The sequence below is a fragment of the Solanum tuberosum genome, unplaced genomic scaffold (genome assembly GCF_000226075.1).
Source record: "Solanum tuberosum cultivar DM 1-3 516 R44 unplaced genomic scaffold, SolTub_3.0 scf00234, whole genome shotgun sequence".
NCBI lineage: Eukaryota > Viridiplantae > Streptophyta > Magnoliopsida > Solanales > Solanaceae > Solanum > Solanum tuberosum.
This window is the reverse complement of record NW_006239168.1, coordinates 964785-982116: the sequence shown is the minus strand read 5'-3', so window position 1 is coordinate 982116 and position 17332 is coordinate 964785. Positions and strand designations below refer to the sequence as shown.

The 17332-nt window shown below is 29.1% G+C and overlaps 1 protein-coding gene across 1 annotated transcript; it reads right to left on the bottom strand.

Moving 5' to 3' along the window:
• Positions 1–363: 363 nt before the first annotated feature.
• Positions 364–4460, bottom strand: LOC102606232 (systemin receptor SR160). The gene has a single exon (XM_006357293.2). It carries the CDS (start codon positions 4218–4220, stop codon positions 600–602), a length of 3621 nt encoding a protein of 1206 aa, XP_006357355.1. The 5' UTR covers positions 4221–4460; the 3' UTR covers positions 364–599.
• Between the last annotated feature and the right edge of the window lie 12872 nt (positions 4461–17332).

Genomic DNA, 17332 nt, shown 5'->3' with positions numbered 1-17332 from the left:
ATATTTATTTGAAAAATGAGTATTTTTTACCAATAAATAACAATAAGAGTATTTTTGAATCAAAATATTGACGACAAAGATATTTTTAAGCCAAACTATGAACGGTGGACATATTTATTCCTTTCACCCTTTTTCCTTCTTTTATAGACATATGAAAAAGAAAAATATGCCGCATAAATTGAGACGAACACAAGAGTAAGATGAAGAAAAAGAGGAAACAGATGAAAAATAAAGGGCCAAAAATAGTCTGAACTTAGTCACCATCAATGAGGTCAGAAGTCTAACAGTTGCTTTTAAGGATTAGATAGATGTGAATCTAATGCTAATGCATCTCCTCACTCAACAAATAAAAAAGAAGCAAAATTCAACAAAAAGCTAAAAGTAGCAAAAACAAACTCATACACTATTTATATACAACACTGTTACATGTTTTAAAAAAGAAAAACAACCTTCCTTTTATGTATAATAACACAAGATTTTATGGATGGGAACTAGTGGTACATACAATAATTGGCTAAAAATTACACTGGCAATTCTTTGCATATGATTTTGGAAAATTTGTGAGCTTTCAACAAACTCTTGATTTAGTGCTGCTGCATTCAAAGGTGTTTGCTTAGCTCATTGCCTTCTTTTATACTTTCATTTATCCCCATTTCTATCCCTCCTTCAACTGCACTAAAATTGACATCATCAGCTCCGATTGTGGATGTCGAATCCATGCCTGACCCTGCTTGAATCTCCTTAAACATAGCCATAACTTGTATCATCGTGGGACGTTTCCAATGTCGATCATCTAAGCAAGCACAAGCTACCTTTAAGTGTTGTAGAAGTTCAATCTCAATGCTTGGATCCTCTTTCAATAGCTCTCGATCGAAGACATCAGTTATTTTTCCTTTAGCGTGCAACTTTACCCATCCGACAAGATTGTTGTCACCAAAATCAGCTGAATCTGTTGGCTGTTTGCCGGTTAGAAGCTCAAGTAATACGACACCATAACTATAAACGTCTCCTTTTGTTGAACATCTAAAGCTTTGGTAATATTCAGGAGGAACGTATCCGGGAGTGCCTGCAAGAGTGCTGACACTCAAATGAGTGTCCATAGCACTCATTAACCTTGCCATTCCGAAATCAGATACTCTGGCTTCCAAATTTTCATCAAGCAAGACATTACTTGATTTCATGTCCCGGTGAATGATGTGTGGAATGCAGTTATGGTGTAGGAAAGCCAACCCTCTCGCAGCTCCAATGGCGATTTTCCTTCTTGCAGGCCAATTCAGCTTGATCCCGATTTTCTTCCGATCGTGCAGGACATCTTCAAGACTTCCATACTTCATGTATTCGTAAACCAGTAGTCTTTCTTCCCCTACTTTGCAGTAGCCCAAAAGAGGGACAAGGTTCCTGTGCTTGATCTTCCCTATGGTTTCCATTTCAGCAGTGAATTCTCGATCACCCTGTCCACTGACATGTATCAACTTCTTAATGGCTACAACACTGCCATCCTTCAACTGAGCTTTGTAGACATCACCAAAACCACCAGAGCCTACAAGACTGTCGTTGTGGAAACCATTGGTGGCTTCGAGAAGATCAGCAAATGTGAGCTTCCTGAGAGGCTTCTCAAATGCTGCGAGGTTAATGCTTAACGCCTCACGAGCACTCGTAAACTTCCAGGCACTGTTTGCAGTTGCAGAATGTGAATGACCATCCATATAAGCTTCAAGGGCAGCCTCCTTCTTCTTCCTCCTCTTCTTCGTCTCTATGGCAACAATAATCAAACCAAAGATACAAAAGAGGGAAAATAACAAACCCATCGCCACACTCCCTGCCAACGATGCTTGTCTGCGGTGAGATTTCTGATGCTGATTTGCATCCGATTTCGGCCCCGAGCTACAAGGTAGGGGGAGAGGATACCCACAGAGAGAATTATTTGCAAACCTATAATCAGGGAATGTATCAAATGGTGCAGATTCAGGAATCATTCCACTGAGATTATTGTTTGACAGGTCAATCTCTCCAAGCAATGTAAGACTGGTGAGGGAATTCGGGATCGGGCCATTGAACCTATTATATGACAGATCAAGAATTGCAACATTCTTCAAGCCTCCAAGATCTTGAGGAATCATACCAGACAGATCATTATGCCCCAAATTCAATATAGACAGATAGTACATGGTCCCTAATTCCTTTGGGATACTACCTTCCAACTTATTATAAGATAAATCAAGAAATATCATAGAGCCATTGTGGTTAAATGTTGGCTGAGTGATACCTCTATAAACTCTTGTGAAATTGCAAGGATGCCTTGTTGAGATTCTACCCAGCTGTTCTTGTCTAATCCCTCCAAACTCCAGCAAATTCCCTGCTCCATGGCACTCCTTACTCCCATCATTCTTAATATACACATATCGTTTTCCGGTCAGCAATGCCACTGCAATATTTCCAGATTGCTTGAACAAAGGCGGTGGAATGGAGCCACTCAGGAAATTAGTATTGAGATCCAACCATATCAAGCTCTGGCAATTACCCAACTCAGCAGGTATATTCCCTGAGATTGAGTTGTTTCCAAGCTTAAGAATGGCTAGATTCGACAAACGACCAAGAGAAGCCGGTATCTCACCACTCAATTGGTTATTTGACAATGAAATCCAATTCAACTTGGTACAGTTGCTAAGACTTGCAGGTATTGGTCCAGTTAAGTCATTAAAATCAAGAATCAAATTTTCTAAAGCCTGCAAGTACATCAACTCCTGTGGGATTTCCCCTGAAAGCTGATTCAACCAAAGGATGAGATCTTTCAGCTTTGACAATGACCCCAAACTAGATGGTATTCTCCTAGTCAAGTAATTAAAGCTAAGATCAAGTGACACCAGCTGTGAACAGTTGCTTAGACTGTCAGGTATAGGGCCTTCAAACAAGTTATTCTGAAGGTACAACACTTTTAAGTTATTCATAGGATCTTTGCAAATCCCAGATGGAATAACCCCTGTGAGATTATTAGAACTCACATCCAAAGTCTCCAATTTCAGCAAATTAGAGAAAGAATCAGGCAAAACACCAACAAATTTGTTGAATGATAAGACCATAGTCTTCATATTACTCAACTTCAAGAGAGTATCAACAGGCAACTTACCAGAGAAATTATTGTTGGAAATATCAACAAGTTCCAAACTTGAACATTCACCAAGGCTCTCAGGAACCATACCTGAGAAATTATTGTATGACAAGTCCAATTCCACCACAGTTTTGCACAAATCAGCAAGCTGGTTTGGGTACACACCCTGAAAATCATTCCCTCTTAAGTACAAATACTGTAGGCTTTCACTTTGTAGTTTAGGGACCAAACCTACAAACTGGTTATTGGTAAGGTTGAGAAAACTGAGCTTCCCACATGAAGAAAGTGAAGAACCAATATCACCATAAAACTTGTTGGATGACAAATCCAAGTGCTGCAAATTGGAGCAATCTTTGAATGAAGGAAAAACAGTTGAGAAATTATTTGCAGAAAGATCCAAATGTGACAAATTCTTGAAGTCTAATTCAGGAATACTTCCAGCTAGTTTGTTACCCTTGAGAGAAAAGAACTCAAGTTCACCAAACCCCATAGATGAAACCCATGGAAACAAGTTGAAACCTGAGATATTATTGTAAGAAAGATCAAGAACTTGGAGGCTAAAGGTTGCACCTTTAAGTATTTCTTTACCAGGAGGGTCCAAGAAATTCTTAGAAAGATTAAGAGACTTAAGGTTTGAACAAACACCAAAGCTAGAGATATCAGAAATAGGTCCTGAAATTGTGTTTTCAGCTAGATCTATGGAGTCTAAAGAAACCCCACATTGGGATTTAGCAGCAGAAGTTAAAGAACCACTAAGATTAGCATTCTTTAACACTAAAGACTCCAAATTAGAAAGAGGAAGCAAATAAGAAGTGACCAAACTGAAATCCACACTTAAAAAAGTGTTACTGAGATCTATAGAAGAAACTCTAGAATTCTTGCATGAAACACCAGTGAAACTACAAGGGTCAGTAGATGGCAACCAGTTCTGAAGCAGAGTAGGGGTTGGTGGAAGTGCAGCTTTAAAGGAAAGAAGCTGTTGGGAGTCTTTAAAAAGACCATTAACAGAAGCTGGTGAAGCTGGAGGAAGAAAGAAGATAAGAAGAAGAACAAAGAAAAGCTTGTTTAAGCTTAAAGGGTGTTGGTAAAACACAGTTTTGTGAGCTTTCATCTTCAAAGATTGAAACTTTATAGCTTAAATGGAGATTTTCTTGAATCTATAGCTTGAGTTCTTGAAGGGGTTCCATATTTTTCTGAAAAGAAAGATAGGATTAGTAGAAGTTTTAAACAGACAAATAGAGAAAGGGAAAGGAGTAGTAGAATGTGAAGAGAGTCAAAAGGCAGATTTAGGAAGGTAAGAAGGGTATGTATAGTTGAAATTTTGAGAACAAACTCTAGCTTTGGATTGTGGGGGGTGGGGGTGGGGGTGGGGTGGGGTGGAAATTGGGAGAGGAGAGATAGAAGAGTGGACACAGCTGGTGCACCACATGCCATGTGACCCATATTTTCAGCTCTTCTCTCTGTAATATGTGTTTTTTTTTCTCCTCAAAGTATGATTTGAAGTTTGGTTTTATGTGTCTATATGTGAATGGTCTTCCTTTTTTTTGTGTAAAATTATCTATATGGGAAACCAAACTTTTAAAATTTGAGAACAAGTCTTTTTGAAAGGTTCGGAAGTCTTCACTTAACTGATAAAGTTGTCTTTACATAATCATCAAGTCACGAGTTCAAATCATGGAAATAATTTGTCGCAAAAAGAAAAAATAATAGATTGCGTACTATAAATTCTTGTGTTAAAAAAATTTCCTAAATCCCGCACTCTCCCACATAACGAGAGTTATAGTGCACCAAAACTGCTTTTTTATTATTAATCATGTACAAAAGAAATTTTTTCTTTTAAATTCATTAGTTGCAAATAATAGTATTGGTTAAAATCAGATCATATTACTAAAATATTGGATTATATGTTCATTGTCTTAATTTATGTGACACTCTTTATTTTTTAGTTTGTCCCAAAATGATTGTCATTCTTCTATAATTAGAAATAATTTAATTATAGAATTCTATTTTTTACTCACATATATCTGAGATTTGTTTTAGACCATAAATTTTAAAAAAATTATTTACTTTTTTAAATTTGTGTCAAGTCAAACGATATTAACATAAATATTTTTTTTGGATCGAAGGAAAAAAAATTATTTCAACCATGTCACATAAATGTTAGTACAATATACCTTCATTCTACTTTATTTATGATTTACAATAATGACAGAATATTTATTTTACTCTAGAAATATTTTAGGAAAAAAACTTATTTTCAACCATGTCACATAAATGTTATAATTTATTTTCCTTCGACTTTATCAATAATTTGCATTATTTAATAATAGAATATTCACTTTTTTAGTCTAGAAACATTTCAGGGAAAACATTTATTTCAAACATATCACATAATTTTTCTATTTTTACATTAATGAAAGAATATTTAATTATTTATCTATAAAACAATACATAAATACTTCCGGACTAATTCATATATTACTAATAACTGCATAACTTTAACAAGCTATCAAACGACCTCTATTATTAGATTCTTTTTTGAATCCATACATAACAAAAGTTTAGTACACCAAAAAGTGTCCTTTATAACTTAATTTTTCAATAGATCGTTAAATAGATCTATTTATCATATATATAAAAAATATTTAAAAAGCTCTTTTACTCGCTACAAAATTTTAAAATTTTAAAAACTATCATACATCTTGTATTATTCCTATTTTTTGAAAAATCTCTCTAATCCTTCATCCTTCTAGATTTATAGTAGTTATTTTGACTTTATTAACCTCTAATTATATTTTTCTCAAAAAGGAAAAAAAAACTTGTCCCTATTTAGGAATTTTGCCTCTTTTAAAACCTCTTTAAGGTATTTTGTGTTATTAAAACAAAGTGTTTTGTCTGTATAGGTTTCCGCGTACGTGTGATTAATTAAAGGTAGATCTATCACTCTTTAATTCATTAATAATAGGAGATTCCATTTGCCTCAATTAATTAAATTTAATTAACTTAATTGTCTCTTTTAAGTCCTTATGATGAGGGATTAATTAGTGATTAATAAACTTTTTAATTAAAATAGAAAATGACATTAAGACCAAAAACTGTGATGAGAGAATTGTACAGATATAGATAGGTGGGACCCTTGTGTTCCTGCTAGGATGTTTCCCTCTCTAACAGGCATGGCTGTTCAGAAATTGTTCAAATTAATAATTCATTAAAAAACTTAAAAAATTATAATAATATATTGTACTTGATAATGTAAAAATATTCTTATACTTGTTTCGATTTATTTTACTTTTCATATTATAGACATTGAATTTTTGTGAAATTGTACAAGACGAGTTCGATTTCAGTTAGGATCATGAGAGGCTATTCTATCCGAAACTCTGATTCATGATGGTGTAAAGAGTACTAATATATTTCACAAAGAGATTAAAACATTAAATATTGTCTTTGTCGAAGCCATCGTTTGATGGTCTAGCGATCAATTATATCACAAGGAGGTCTCAATCATTCTATATTAGAGAAATACGATATTTACGATCCTCAATCGTGGAACAAACAGATTTGTGCCCATATTGTTTAATCAATAAAATTATGTTTATTCATATTTATTTGTGATTGCAGTTTATTTTCTATAACTTTAAAATATGTTACAAATGCATATTTTTTGTTTGTCTTTTAAGAAAAATTTAATTAAAAAGATAATTTATCTGGTTACATGGCGTGTGGTAGTATCGAGGCAATACAAATCCAAGCCACGTTTGGGACTATGATTTCAGGATTCAAGCCACGTTGGAGACTACGATTTCAAGATACTTTTAGGTTGCTATAAAAAGGACCATCATTTCGCTGATTTGGATTCAGCCACGTATCATAGATCGATTCGACTGTTTGTCAGAGTTTATTCAAGGCAAAGCAGACACAGACAATTGTCTTTTTGATCTAAGATTCAACTACATATCATAGTTTGATTCATCCATTTGTCAAGTGTGGATTTTACCCCATATAATAAACTAAAAAATTAAGTTGATTTTATTTATTTATTTATTTAGGAGTATTTATAAGGAAAAATATTGTGCATTTCCCTTCTTTTTCCTTTGAGCAATAATTGCAATGGAGTTAATGTGAATTGAAATGGAATTTTCCACAATCTTGCTTGGGGGGTTTATATTCATGATTATTATTATTTTTTGCACACATTTTTTATGTGAGTTGGAATTTGTGTACTCATAATTAGTTTCTATTTTGATAGCTTCCCAACGTGACCAATCTGAGTTTAAAAGGGAAAAAAAAGGAAATAAAGTAGAAAAGAAAAGCTATTATTATGAAAAGGAAAATAGGAAATCTACAATCTAAAATCTCAAAAAAAATAAAATATTAAACCTATTGAAGTGATTACTTTCTCTTTTTTTGCCATAATTGTTGCTTAATGAACAATAATTAACAAAAAAATAAGTATTTAGAGCCTCGATAATATATAGTTGATAAGTATTATATGTTGATAAATACTTTTAAGTGTTGAAATTAATTTTATAAATAATTATGTATTTTCAAAAAAGTATCAAAACTACAGGAATAAATAATTAATGTGTTTGGTAAAAAAAAAATATGTCGATAAATTAGTAGAATAGTTTGTCCAACCAAAAAATGTGTGTAAGCAGAAAAATTGCAATTTAAGAATGATCAACTTATAATTTTTGGTTGATTTTAGCTTATATATTTTGGTGTTTGCCAAATATGTAGATAATAAAAAAAAAATATGTATAAGTCAGTTTATAAACTTAGTTACACACCCTCTAATTTTAAAAAATTCTTTTCCTCACATATAAAATGTTTGTATTAATTTTAAAAACTAATTATAAAATTCATAAATAAAGATAGAAAAATATACCACTTAATTATGATTATATAAGTAATTTATAAATATCTTTCATTTATTACTTAATAATAGTATAAAGGTGTGCACATAATTTATTTATTTTTACCATTTTTAAGGATAGTGTGGTCCATGATAATTCTTGTTTGGTAATAAGTAGTAAAGTAACTAATGTGAATGAAATAGAATAAATAAAAATAAAAAATAAAAAATAAACAAAAAAATGATTTTTTTAATTTTTGAACTATTGTTCTATCACATATCCCTATTTATGTGGGGCTATTTTTGTCATTTTGGTAGTACGAAAGCGGTAAAGAAACAACCAAAATTAGCCCACACGTGCGAACATACATTCATGGACATGTCATTGTTCTCATAAAGCCCTTTTTATCTACTATTATTTATTTTATTTGTCAAAAATTATTTTCCTATTTTGTCCTTCCTATGTCCAATTACATTTCAAAAAGAATTTTTTTAAATATAAATAGTTATATGTTTAAGATATATTTTTATAAATATTTAGTGAGCAACAATTTTTTACAAAAATCTCCCTTATTTTTAGTTTCCCGATTTGTTGTTAATGTCTCTTTTTCACTATTTTTTCGATCAAGGGTCTTTCAGATAAAATGTACGTATAGGTCGATATATAATGAAATTACACTGAATTTGTTGTAGTTGTTATTGTTCTTCCCTATATTTTAAGAAAAAAGAAGAAAATATTGTAGGTTAAATCATACCCAATCATTGAAGAATCTTAAAAATTGAAATTCATTTAGATACTTCGAATCAATGCAACTTCCACCTCTATTTGTATTTCAATGACCCCATGAAAAATAAACTATGGTATTTTGAGGATAGTGGGAATAATCATGAAATTAAAATCTTTAAAATATAAGATTATGTTTTTATTTATGAAAAGGAAAAAAATGTACGATCAAAGATAGTGTTGGAGTGATAAGTACTTTTTTTATTTTTAATAAAAAAATTGAGATTCTGAACCTTAATGCTAAGTGGTAGAGGAAGCAAATTAAAATAATTATATATAATCTAAAAGGCAAAAAAGTACATATGCCAAAAACAAATATAATAAAAGCATGTCATTTATATAAGTTTATATAATGATAGAGTTTTGGAATAACAATCATTTCAAATAGAGAAATAAAAAGGCAAATGAATGCCCAAATTTATTTGTTTACATCAAGAAATTAATTTTTTGTACTTGGACAGGGCCACTAGGCACTAGCATGAAGTTTCTAAATGACTTAAAAATCATTTATTTGATTAGGAATAAATAAAAATACTTTCCCATTCAACAAAAGGGATGATCATTAAAATTTATTTATTAAGGTATTTAAAGTACCAAAGTGACAAAAAGGTTGAATTTTTATTATCATACCCCTATAGAGTTCATTCATATTAAATAATCTTCTACCCAAAAAAAATCATACTAATAAAGAAGTTGATTGCACATTAAAGTTGGCTAATAGAACTTTCTCCAATTATTTCTTTTTAATTATCAAAATGAAAGATGTTGAGAAGAACAAAAGTTTTTTGATTCGTTTGAATTTTGAAGTATAATTTCTTTATCTCCTACATTAAAGTGACTGATTTAAAATTTTAAAGTCATAAATAGTCATCAGAAAGAACTCTAAAAAATGAAAGAAAAAAAAAAATTTAGCTATAAATGCTCACTTAATATTTATATTTTTTTTTCTGAATAATGTATTGAATCCGGTCAAAAACAATAGATGTTTGAGAACCCACAAGCCTCCATGTTAGGTCCGCCATTGAATTTAAGAAAACTTGTTAATGATTGATTAAACTTGACATTACAATAAAATACTTATTGATATCTGCTATATATATATTTTATTTATGTAAATGCTAATTGTTTTAAGATAAACAAATAAGTATATATTTTGTCCAAATCTTACATAAAAATAAAAGGAAATAATAATCTTCTAAATTTTAATTTATGTAAAAATCCATATGAGTTATCTCTATATTTGATTTGTTGATAAACACTAACAAATCAAAAGACACAAAAAAGTCAAAATTCCAAGTTAGGCTAACTTGGAAACTTAACGAATAACGTTCTCAATTAGGTGAAAATTGGCCAAAAATGTCTTACAAGTGAAGACCAATAATATAATTTACAAGTGGTTGTTTGAAAATCAAAAAGTGTTTTGTTAGCTAGTTAGAGTTATAGAGATATAATAATTATACAGATTAGTAATGAATATATCTATGTATTATTTATTTTATGTATATATTAGTTATATACGGATTAGTTATGCAGAAATGAGAAACTATTTATAAGATATTGGGAACCAATATTGCAGTTTCAAGTCATAGTTTAAGTTCATTGCATCAATAAGACAATATAAACACTATGTATTAATAAGGCATTATAGACTCACTAAGATTAGTGACAAATATACCTTTATCGTTATAAAACACAAAAACTACAAAAGAACTTGTGAACAATTGAACATTACAAACAAGATTTGCATATATGATATAACTTGTGACCAATTAAATAGTACTTTCTCTGTTTCAATGTTGACCTTACTTTTTTTAGTTTGTTTTTTTTTTAAAATGTATTTTTTCCCTTTGTAATAACTTTTTAATTCTAACTTTACTCATGATATTACAAGATTAAAGGACATTTTGATACATTCTACATATCGTTAGTTTAAAATCACAACATTCAAAAAAAAAAAATTATTTCCTAAACCTCATGTCACAAACAATTTTAAACCTAGTACTTAGGAGCAAAAGAGATAATTACATCTTTTTTATAATCTGGTATTTAAAATTTATTAATTTGATCAATATTTAAATCCTAGTTGAGTATAAAGCACATTAACGAGAAAACTTCTCATTTCAAGAACTCAATTTTGAAATTTCGAATGAATAAAGATATACATATTTTCTTTTAATTTCTCATTCGATATTAGGTACTCGCATTAGAGCTTGACTATATCAAATTTGTGACACATAGGGCTTCATCAACGCTCCCTACCAATAATTTTTTTATACTCAGAGTTCGAATCCAAAATTTTTAATTAAGAAAAAAACAGCTTCATCCACTGCACCATATCTGTTGATCCTAAATATATTCATCCCTCCACAAAAATATCTCTATCAAGTCTTCATCATTCTATTACTTTTTAGAATTGGAGGATGAATGCCAATACTACAATTTGCACGCATGGAATACTAAAGTTAGGAAAAAAAAGTGAAAAGAAAAAGGAAAGGGTAATATAGATAGTACATTTCATAGGGTCCACTCTAGTTCCAAAGAAGGGCTTATTTTAATTAGTTTTTACAGTTATTTTGGATATTTACTTTCTAAAGTTTTTTTCTTATACAAAAAAAAAGTGAATTATGTCACCTATATTTTATAAAAAAACTGTCCATTTCCTTAGATTCTTCTTAGATTTCAATTAATACCAATCTTCCCTTTTTCTTTTTACCCCACTTTTTCCATCTTAGTTTTATGTCTCACACACACACTCTTTCTTGTTTTGTCTTTTTTTTTTTTACTACTTTTATATCTTTCTTTTTTCATTCATTTAAATACTACATTTGTTCAATAATATTTGTGTACTATATTATTTTGAAATATTAAATAATACTTATCTACTTTATAAGATCAATGAATAATTTTACTATATCACCCTTTGAATATAATAAATACAATGTCTTGAAAAATGTAATAGAGAAATAATTATGATAAGGGTAAATTAGGAACTATTTGTAAAATTATTGATTGATTTCATAAAGTGGACAAATATTGTTAGACATTTCAAAATAGTACCGTGGATAACTATTGTTGAACGGAGAAAGTATTATGTGGGCCCACAGAACAATTCCCAAGTGAGTAGCTTTGAATTTTTTTGATGTGCTACTTGAGTGTTCACATTAATTCAACCCATTCCCTTTGTTCATTTTTTTTTGTTATCGTACCCTTCCGATTTATATTATTTGATCATGTTGATCTAGTATATTTTTTATTAATAATATTTTGAATTTTTTTAAATTTTAATTATTTTTATTATATATAATTATTTAATACTATAAATAGTATGAAAAATAATAAAATTCTCTTAATTTGTTATAATATATAAATAAAATAATATATTTATTTTTATTATAAGAACCAAGTAAAATAAAATGGAGAGAGTACTACTATCTTTGAGTCATATTATTTGATGTTTTTGTCTTTGATATAGTTTGTCCCATCTATTTTAGTTTGTTGTATTTATGAATAGCTGGTTCAAAATAATAGTTATTTTTTAAATTTTTTTTATTATTATTGTATTTTTATTCAATAAATATGATCAAATTAAAGTAAATATAAATAAATTCCAAATTATTATTTTTAACAAATATGCAAGAAAAAATGATAAATAAAATAGGCCGAATGAAGTACTTCTTTAAAACTTATTTACTCCTAATTTAAAAAAAAATAAAATTGATCAATACACTTATAATAATTATTAATACGATATGCATATCAAATGCTTATGGAAAAATAATAAAAATACTCATAAATATATAATTGGAGAGAAACTACTTCAAAATATGTAAAGAAGGATAGATTTTTTAAAATAAAAAATAATACTTTTTAAATTATATAAAATATTATTTATTTTAAATTGAAATAAAAAACAAATAATATGAACTTAATAGAGCATTTATTAAAAACAGGGTCACTGAAAAACTGGTAAATATGGGGAAAGAAATTCCAATTTTTCTTTGTTTCTTGGGGTTGAAGGGTCCACCAACCCTAAATTACACGTGCCTTTGTCCACAAATTCTAAGGGGAAAAAAAAAAGTGTTCAATAAATATTTCCAACTTCAGTTGTAACAATAATAATATACTCGATATAATTTCGTAAGTGAAATTTAAGAAGCGTAATATATGTGCAATTTTATTCTCATCTTGTAAAATAGAGAATCTGTTTCAATTTTCAATTGTGTTCGTAGGAAATTATTCTCCAAACAAGTAAACTTACAAAAAAAAAATGTTTTAAAATAAAATTATAAATTAAAATAACGATCACAAAAACGGATATTTATACCCTTAGCCCCACAATTTCAAAGGAAAAGAAAGTGTTCAGAAGTTGTTTTTCTGTTTTTCCACTCAATGTCCGCTATGCATATTAGAGCCCGATTAATTTTAATTTGTATCGGATAGAGTCTTATTTGAAGGGTAACGCTTTTTATCAAGAACTTTTTCATATTCAGGACTCGAATTCAAAACAACGTTAAAAAATGGTGTGAAAGAAGAAAAAAAGAAAAAAGTGTTGGATAAATATATTTTGGCCCCCCATAATTAAGAAGTTCAACACTTTGATACACCTCTTCGCCGACAAAGTCCAAAATGTCACTATTATATGGATTGAATATTGCCAATAATATGTGTTTTCTTTTATGAAACAATTTATTTTTTCCATTTATTTAAAAAATGTATGAATGAACATGAAGGGGAGTTATTAATTTCAATTACTGCAATAAAACTGTAAAAAATATATAAAAAATTCAAAACTATAACACCATTGAGTTTTTTTAAAAAAAAATTACACCATTGAAAATACTGAAATGGCATTGAACATATAACATTTCTAACCCAAATAAAAATAATAATAACAATAATATATATATATATATATATAGTGTAATCCCACCAGATGGGAAGAGAATAGTGTGCATGCATATTTTATTTTTAACTTATAAAGTGAAGAGACTGTCTCCGATAAATAAAAAACGAAGACATTCAAAAAAAAAGTTAAAATCTTGAATATCTTCTATTGGTTTAAAATGCTAAATTTGAGATCATAAAACCAAGGCCTCGAATTTAATTGTTTCCACACTTGTGTAACTTACTTAGTAATTTGGGAATCAGAGCAGATTAGTTGATTAACTATCTAAATCCTTATTTTATTGATGAAATTATTTCTTTTCAATTTCTCTTTTTTCTTAACCTTATTTTTAAAAAAAGAACAAGAAAAAGAAAAAATTTAAGAAACTTCCTAAATATTAAACAGTTTTTTAAAATATTTGATGAAAAACATTTCTAAGAATATTTATATATATAAATATTATGATGGGGTAAGATGGTGTGGTTAGGGTTTGGGTGGGAGCGATGCGGAGTAACTAGGGAAGAGGAGAGATAATCAACATGAAATGTTTTTTATGAATTTCTTTTTCTCATATAGAAAAAGTTATTTTCTTGAATTTAAATAACTTGTTTTTCTAATTATAAAAATATATTATAAAAGAAATTGATGAACTAATCATGAAAATTTGATTTCTTATCGACTATTTATTTAATAATGAATTAAATACTACATAACTTATATCTATATCATAAGACAACACTTTTTCATAATTAGATTCTAGTTAAAGATATTTTGGCATTCAATTTTCTTATTAAATAAAAAATAAAATAAATATTAAAGTCTAACAATTCAAAAATTAAAATTTAATAACCACCACAAAATAATAACATTCTTACAAAAACTTGAATATAAGTTGAGATATTCAGAGAAGAATAACTGTTATATTGCAAAATAAGGAACAAAGCAAAAAACACTTTTCGCTCAAATTATTTTATTGTAATTTTCTAGGATAATAATAGAATGAAAAAGGAAATTGAGAACATATGCTTTTGTCTTAAATTGTTTTCAAAATATATAATATTTTAGAAAAATAAGAACTTTTTTATCCCTTTTTTTTCTGATCATGTCCAGCATTACTATTTTAATTACTAGAGTGTTAATTAAATCATACATGTTTAAAAAATTGAGCATAGTTTATAAGAAAAAATTATTTTATTAGTTAAAGACATTGAGTTTTTTTTACATTACAAAAAAATTTAAAATATACTCATATAATATGGCTAGGAAGGAAGTAGCAATTTTTTATTAGGCTCGTTATTATTTTCATTAAAAAATCTGACAGATAAATATACTCATTATAGTAGTGCGATTTTTATTCTTTTTTTTTTAAAGAAAAACACGTCTTATTTCTAGTCATACGCGATACAAATACAAATTAATTAGCGAAATGTATGTCAAAACAAATAATTAAACAAACAAAAAACTACTCATTATTACCAAATTGAAATAAATGGAACTTAAACAACATCACACGTGCACAAACTCAATCACCAAAAATAAAACTACAGAAAAATGTAATTATTAGAGAGAGGAAAATGGAAAAAAGAAATAAAAAGCCAAATAAGAAAGGAAGAAATAATTATATGATTGAGATAGAAAGTAATTTGGGCCCTACTTAATTGAGTACTAGTTTGATTAATTTTTTTTTGCTGAATTTAAGAAAAAAATAGTTGTGAAACATAAGAAAAGGGGTGGTAGGGTTTTAGAATGGGGATAAAGCCAAAAAGAAAAGTACTCTATGATATAAAAAACTTTCATTATAAATGATCATTTAGCTAATGATGATATTGTTAGTTGTGATTAATAAAGTACCTTATAATTAAATTTGTGCTTATATTAAGTGGGCCATCAATAATATTTATTCAATTTTACATACTTTAAGAATTTATTAAGCCAATATTTTTGAGCTTATCAATCATTTAATCGTAAAAATACAGGCAAACATGAATCATATATTTGACAATAAAAACATAATTGTACTAAAGTATTTGACAACAGATATATTTGCTTAATTTTGCATACGTTAGATACATATTTAACTTTTTTCCGTTAATAATTTTTACTGAATTTGAGAAAATGTCAGCCAAAAATATTGAACAAAAGAAAAGGGGTGGTAGGGTTTTTAGATGGGGAAAAAGCCAAAAAGAAAAGTATATGATATATAAAAACCTTCATCATAAATGATCATTTAGCTAATGATGATATTATTAGTAGTGTTTAATAAAAAGGATTAATAATTACTAGTACTAATTTTGTGCTTATATTATAGTGGGCCATAATTTATTTTTGGAGAGGAAGTACAAAAGATAAAGATGAGAATGAAAATCAATGCCACACGAGAAGAAGTGACATGAGAGGAGTTTAGTGGGCCCACCAAATAATTTCAATAGTCTCTCCGTCCCAATTTACATGACACAATCCAAATTTCGAGAGTTAAACTGGTTAGACCTTTAATGCGAGTATAGAATCTTTAAGTTTTGAAAACTTGCATATTTGAAAAGTATCAAACATAAAAAGTCTTGTTTGAGTCTCGAAATCCGAAAGACGTCACATATATTATCACGGGGAAACGATGGGGGGTGGGGTGGTGTTGGGCCCATTATATTGGGCCTACATGAACATGTACTGAAACTCATTGTCCTTTTTTTCAGGGCCGGGAGAGGCCTGTTTATGATTTTAATAGCATCCCACCAACAAAGCCCAGCCTGTATGCAGCTCACTACCTAAATAACCATTTATTACAAGTAACATCAAACTTCATATTCTCACTTTTACTTAATCCATTTTTCTTCCAAATACATTATCTAGCGTTGTTTGACTAAACATGATGTTTGAAAAAAGAAAAAAAAATTGAGAAATTTATGATGTTTCAATTTCTCTTCATTGTCATTTTCCTTGTATCGAGAATTGTATCACTTAAATTGACGATTTTTCTGAAACAATCTCTCTATCTCTATGAAGTAGTGATAAAATCTGCATATCTGCACAAATCTCACTTGTGAAATTTCAATGAATATGTTATTTTTATTTTATGGTGTAAAACAAGTCATATAGAGAAAGATAACATTCTTTTTTAGTATGTAATATATATTGGGAGAGAAGGAGTAAAATTTTATAGTTGCAATTATTATACAACTCAGGCTGAACTTAAGTGTGTGTACTATACATGTATTAGTGATATTTTTTCAATTTCTTTTACTCCTCTCCGTGAGGTTTTCTTTTGCTTCCTTAGTGACTTGAAGCCACAATTTTAGAATTGGAGCGGATGAATAGTGTTTATCACTTGAGTAGCTTCATTGTCAGTGAGATAGTGATAAGAATTTTTGATGATCCCATATTTTGTAATTGTTTAGGATGGGTGGTGGATAAGAAGGAGAGGATCCCTACGATTAGACTAACTGGCTGCAAGCTCCACACTACAAGGCCGAGAGGAAGAAATAGGCACGGGGACTCAGGTGTGAGACCATTCAATGAGGTCAACTCGACAAGTGAAATAAAAAATAAGATAATTTTATCAGAATTAGAAAAACATATCGACTATTTAAAATTCGTAGCTAAACAAAAACACTAAAATCATTTTGTTACAAATATATCATTTAGTGGCTAATTTTTGGTTACGCCATCTTTTGTTCAAGTGTTTAGTCATAGAGTTCTTCATAT

Bases quoted from the DNA above. Each gene is read 5' to 3' on its own strand.
- LOC102606232 (XM_006357293.2), bottom strand. From the start codon at position 4,220: ATGAAAGCTCACAAAACTGTGTTTTACCAACACCCTTTAAGCTTAAAC.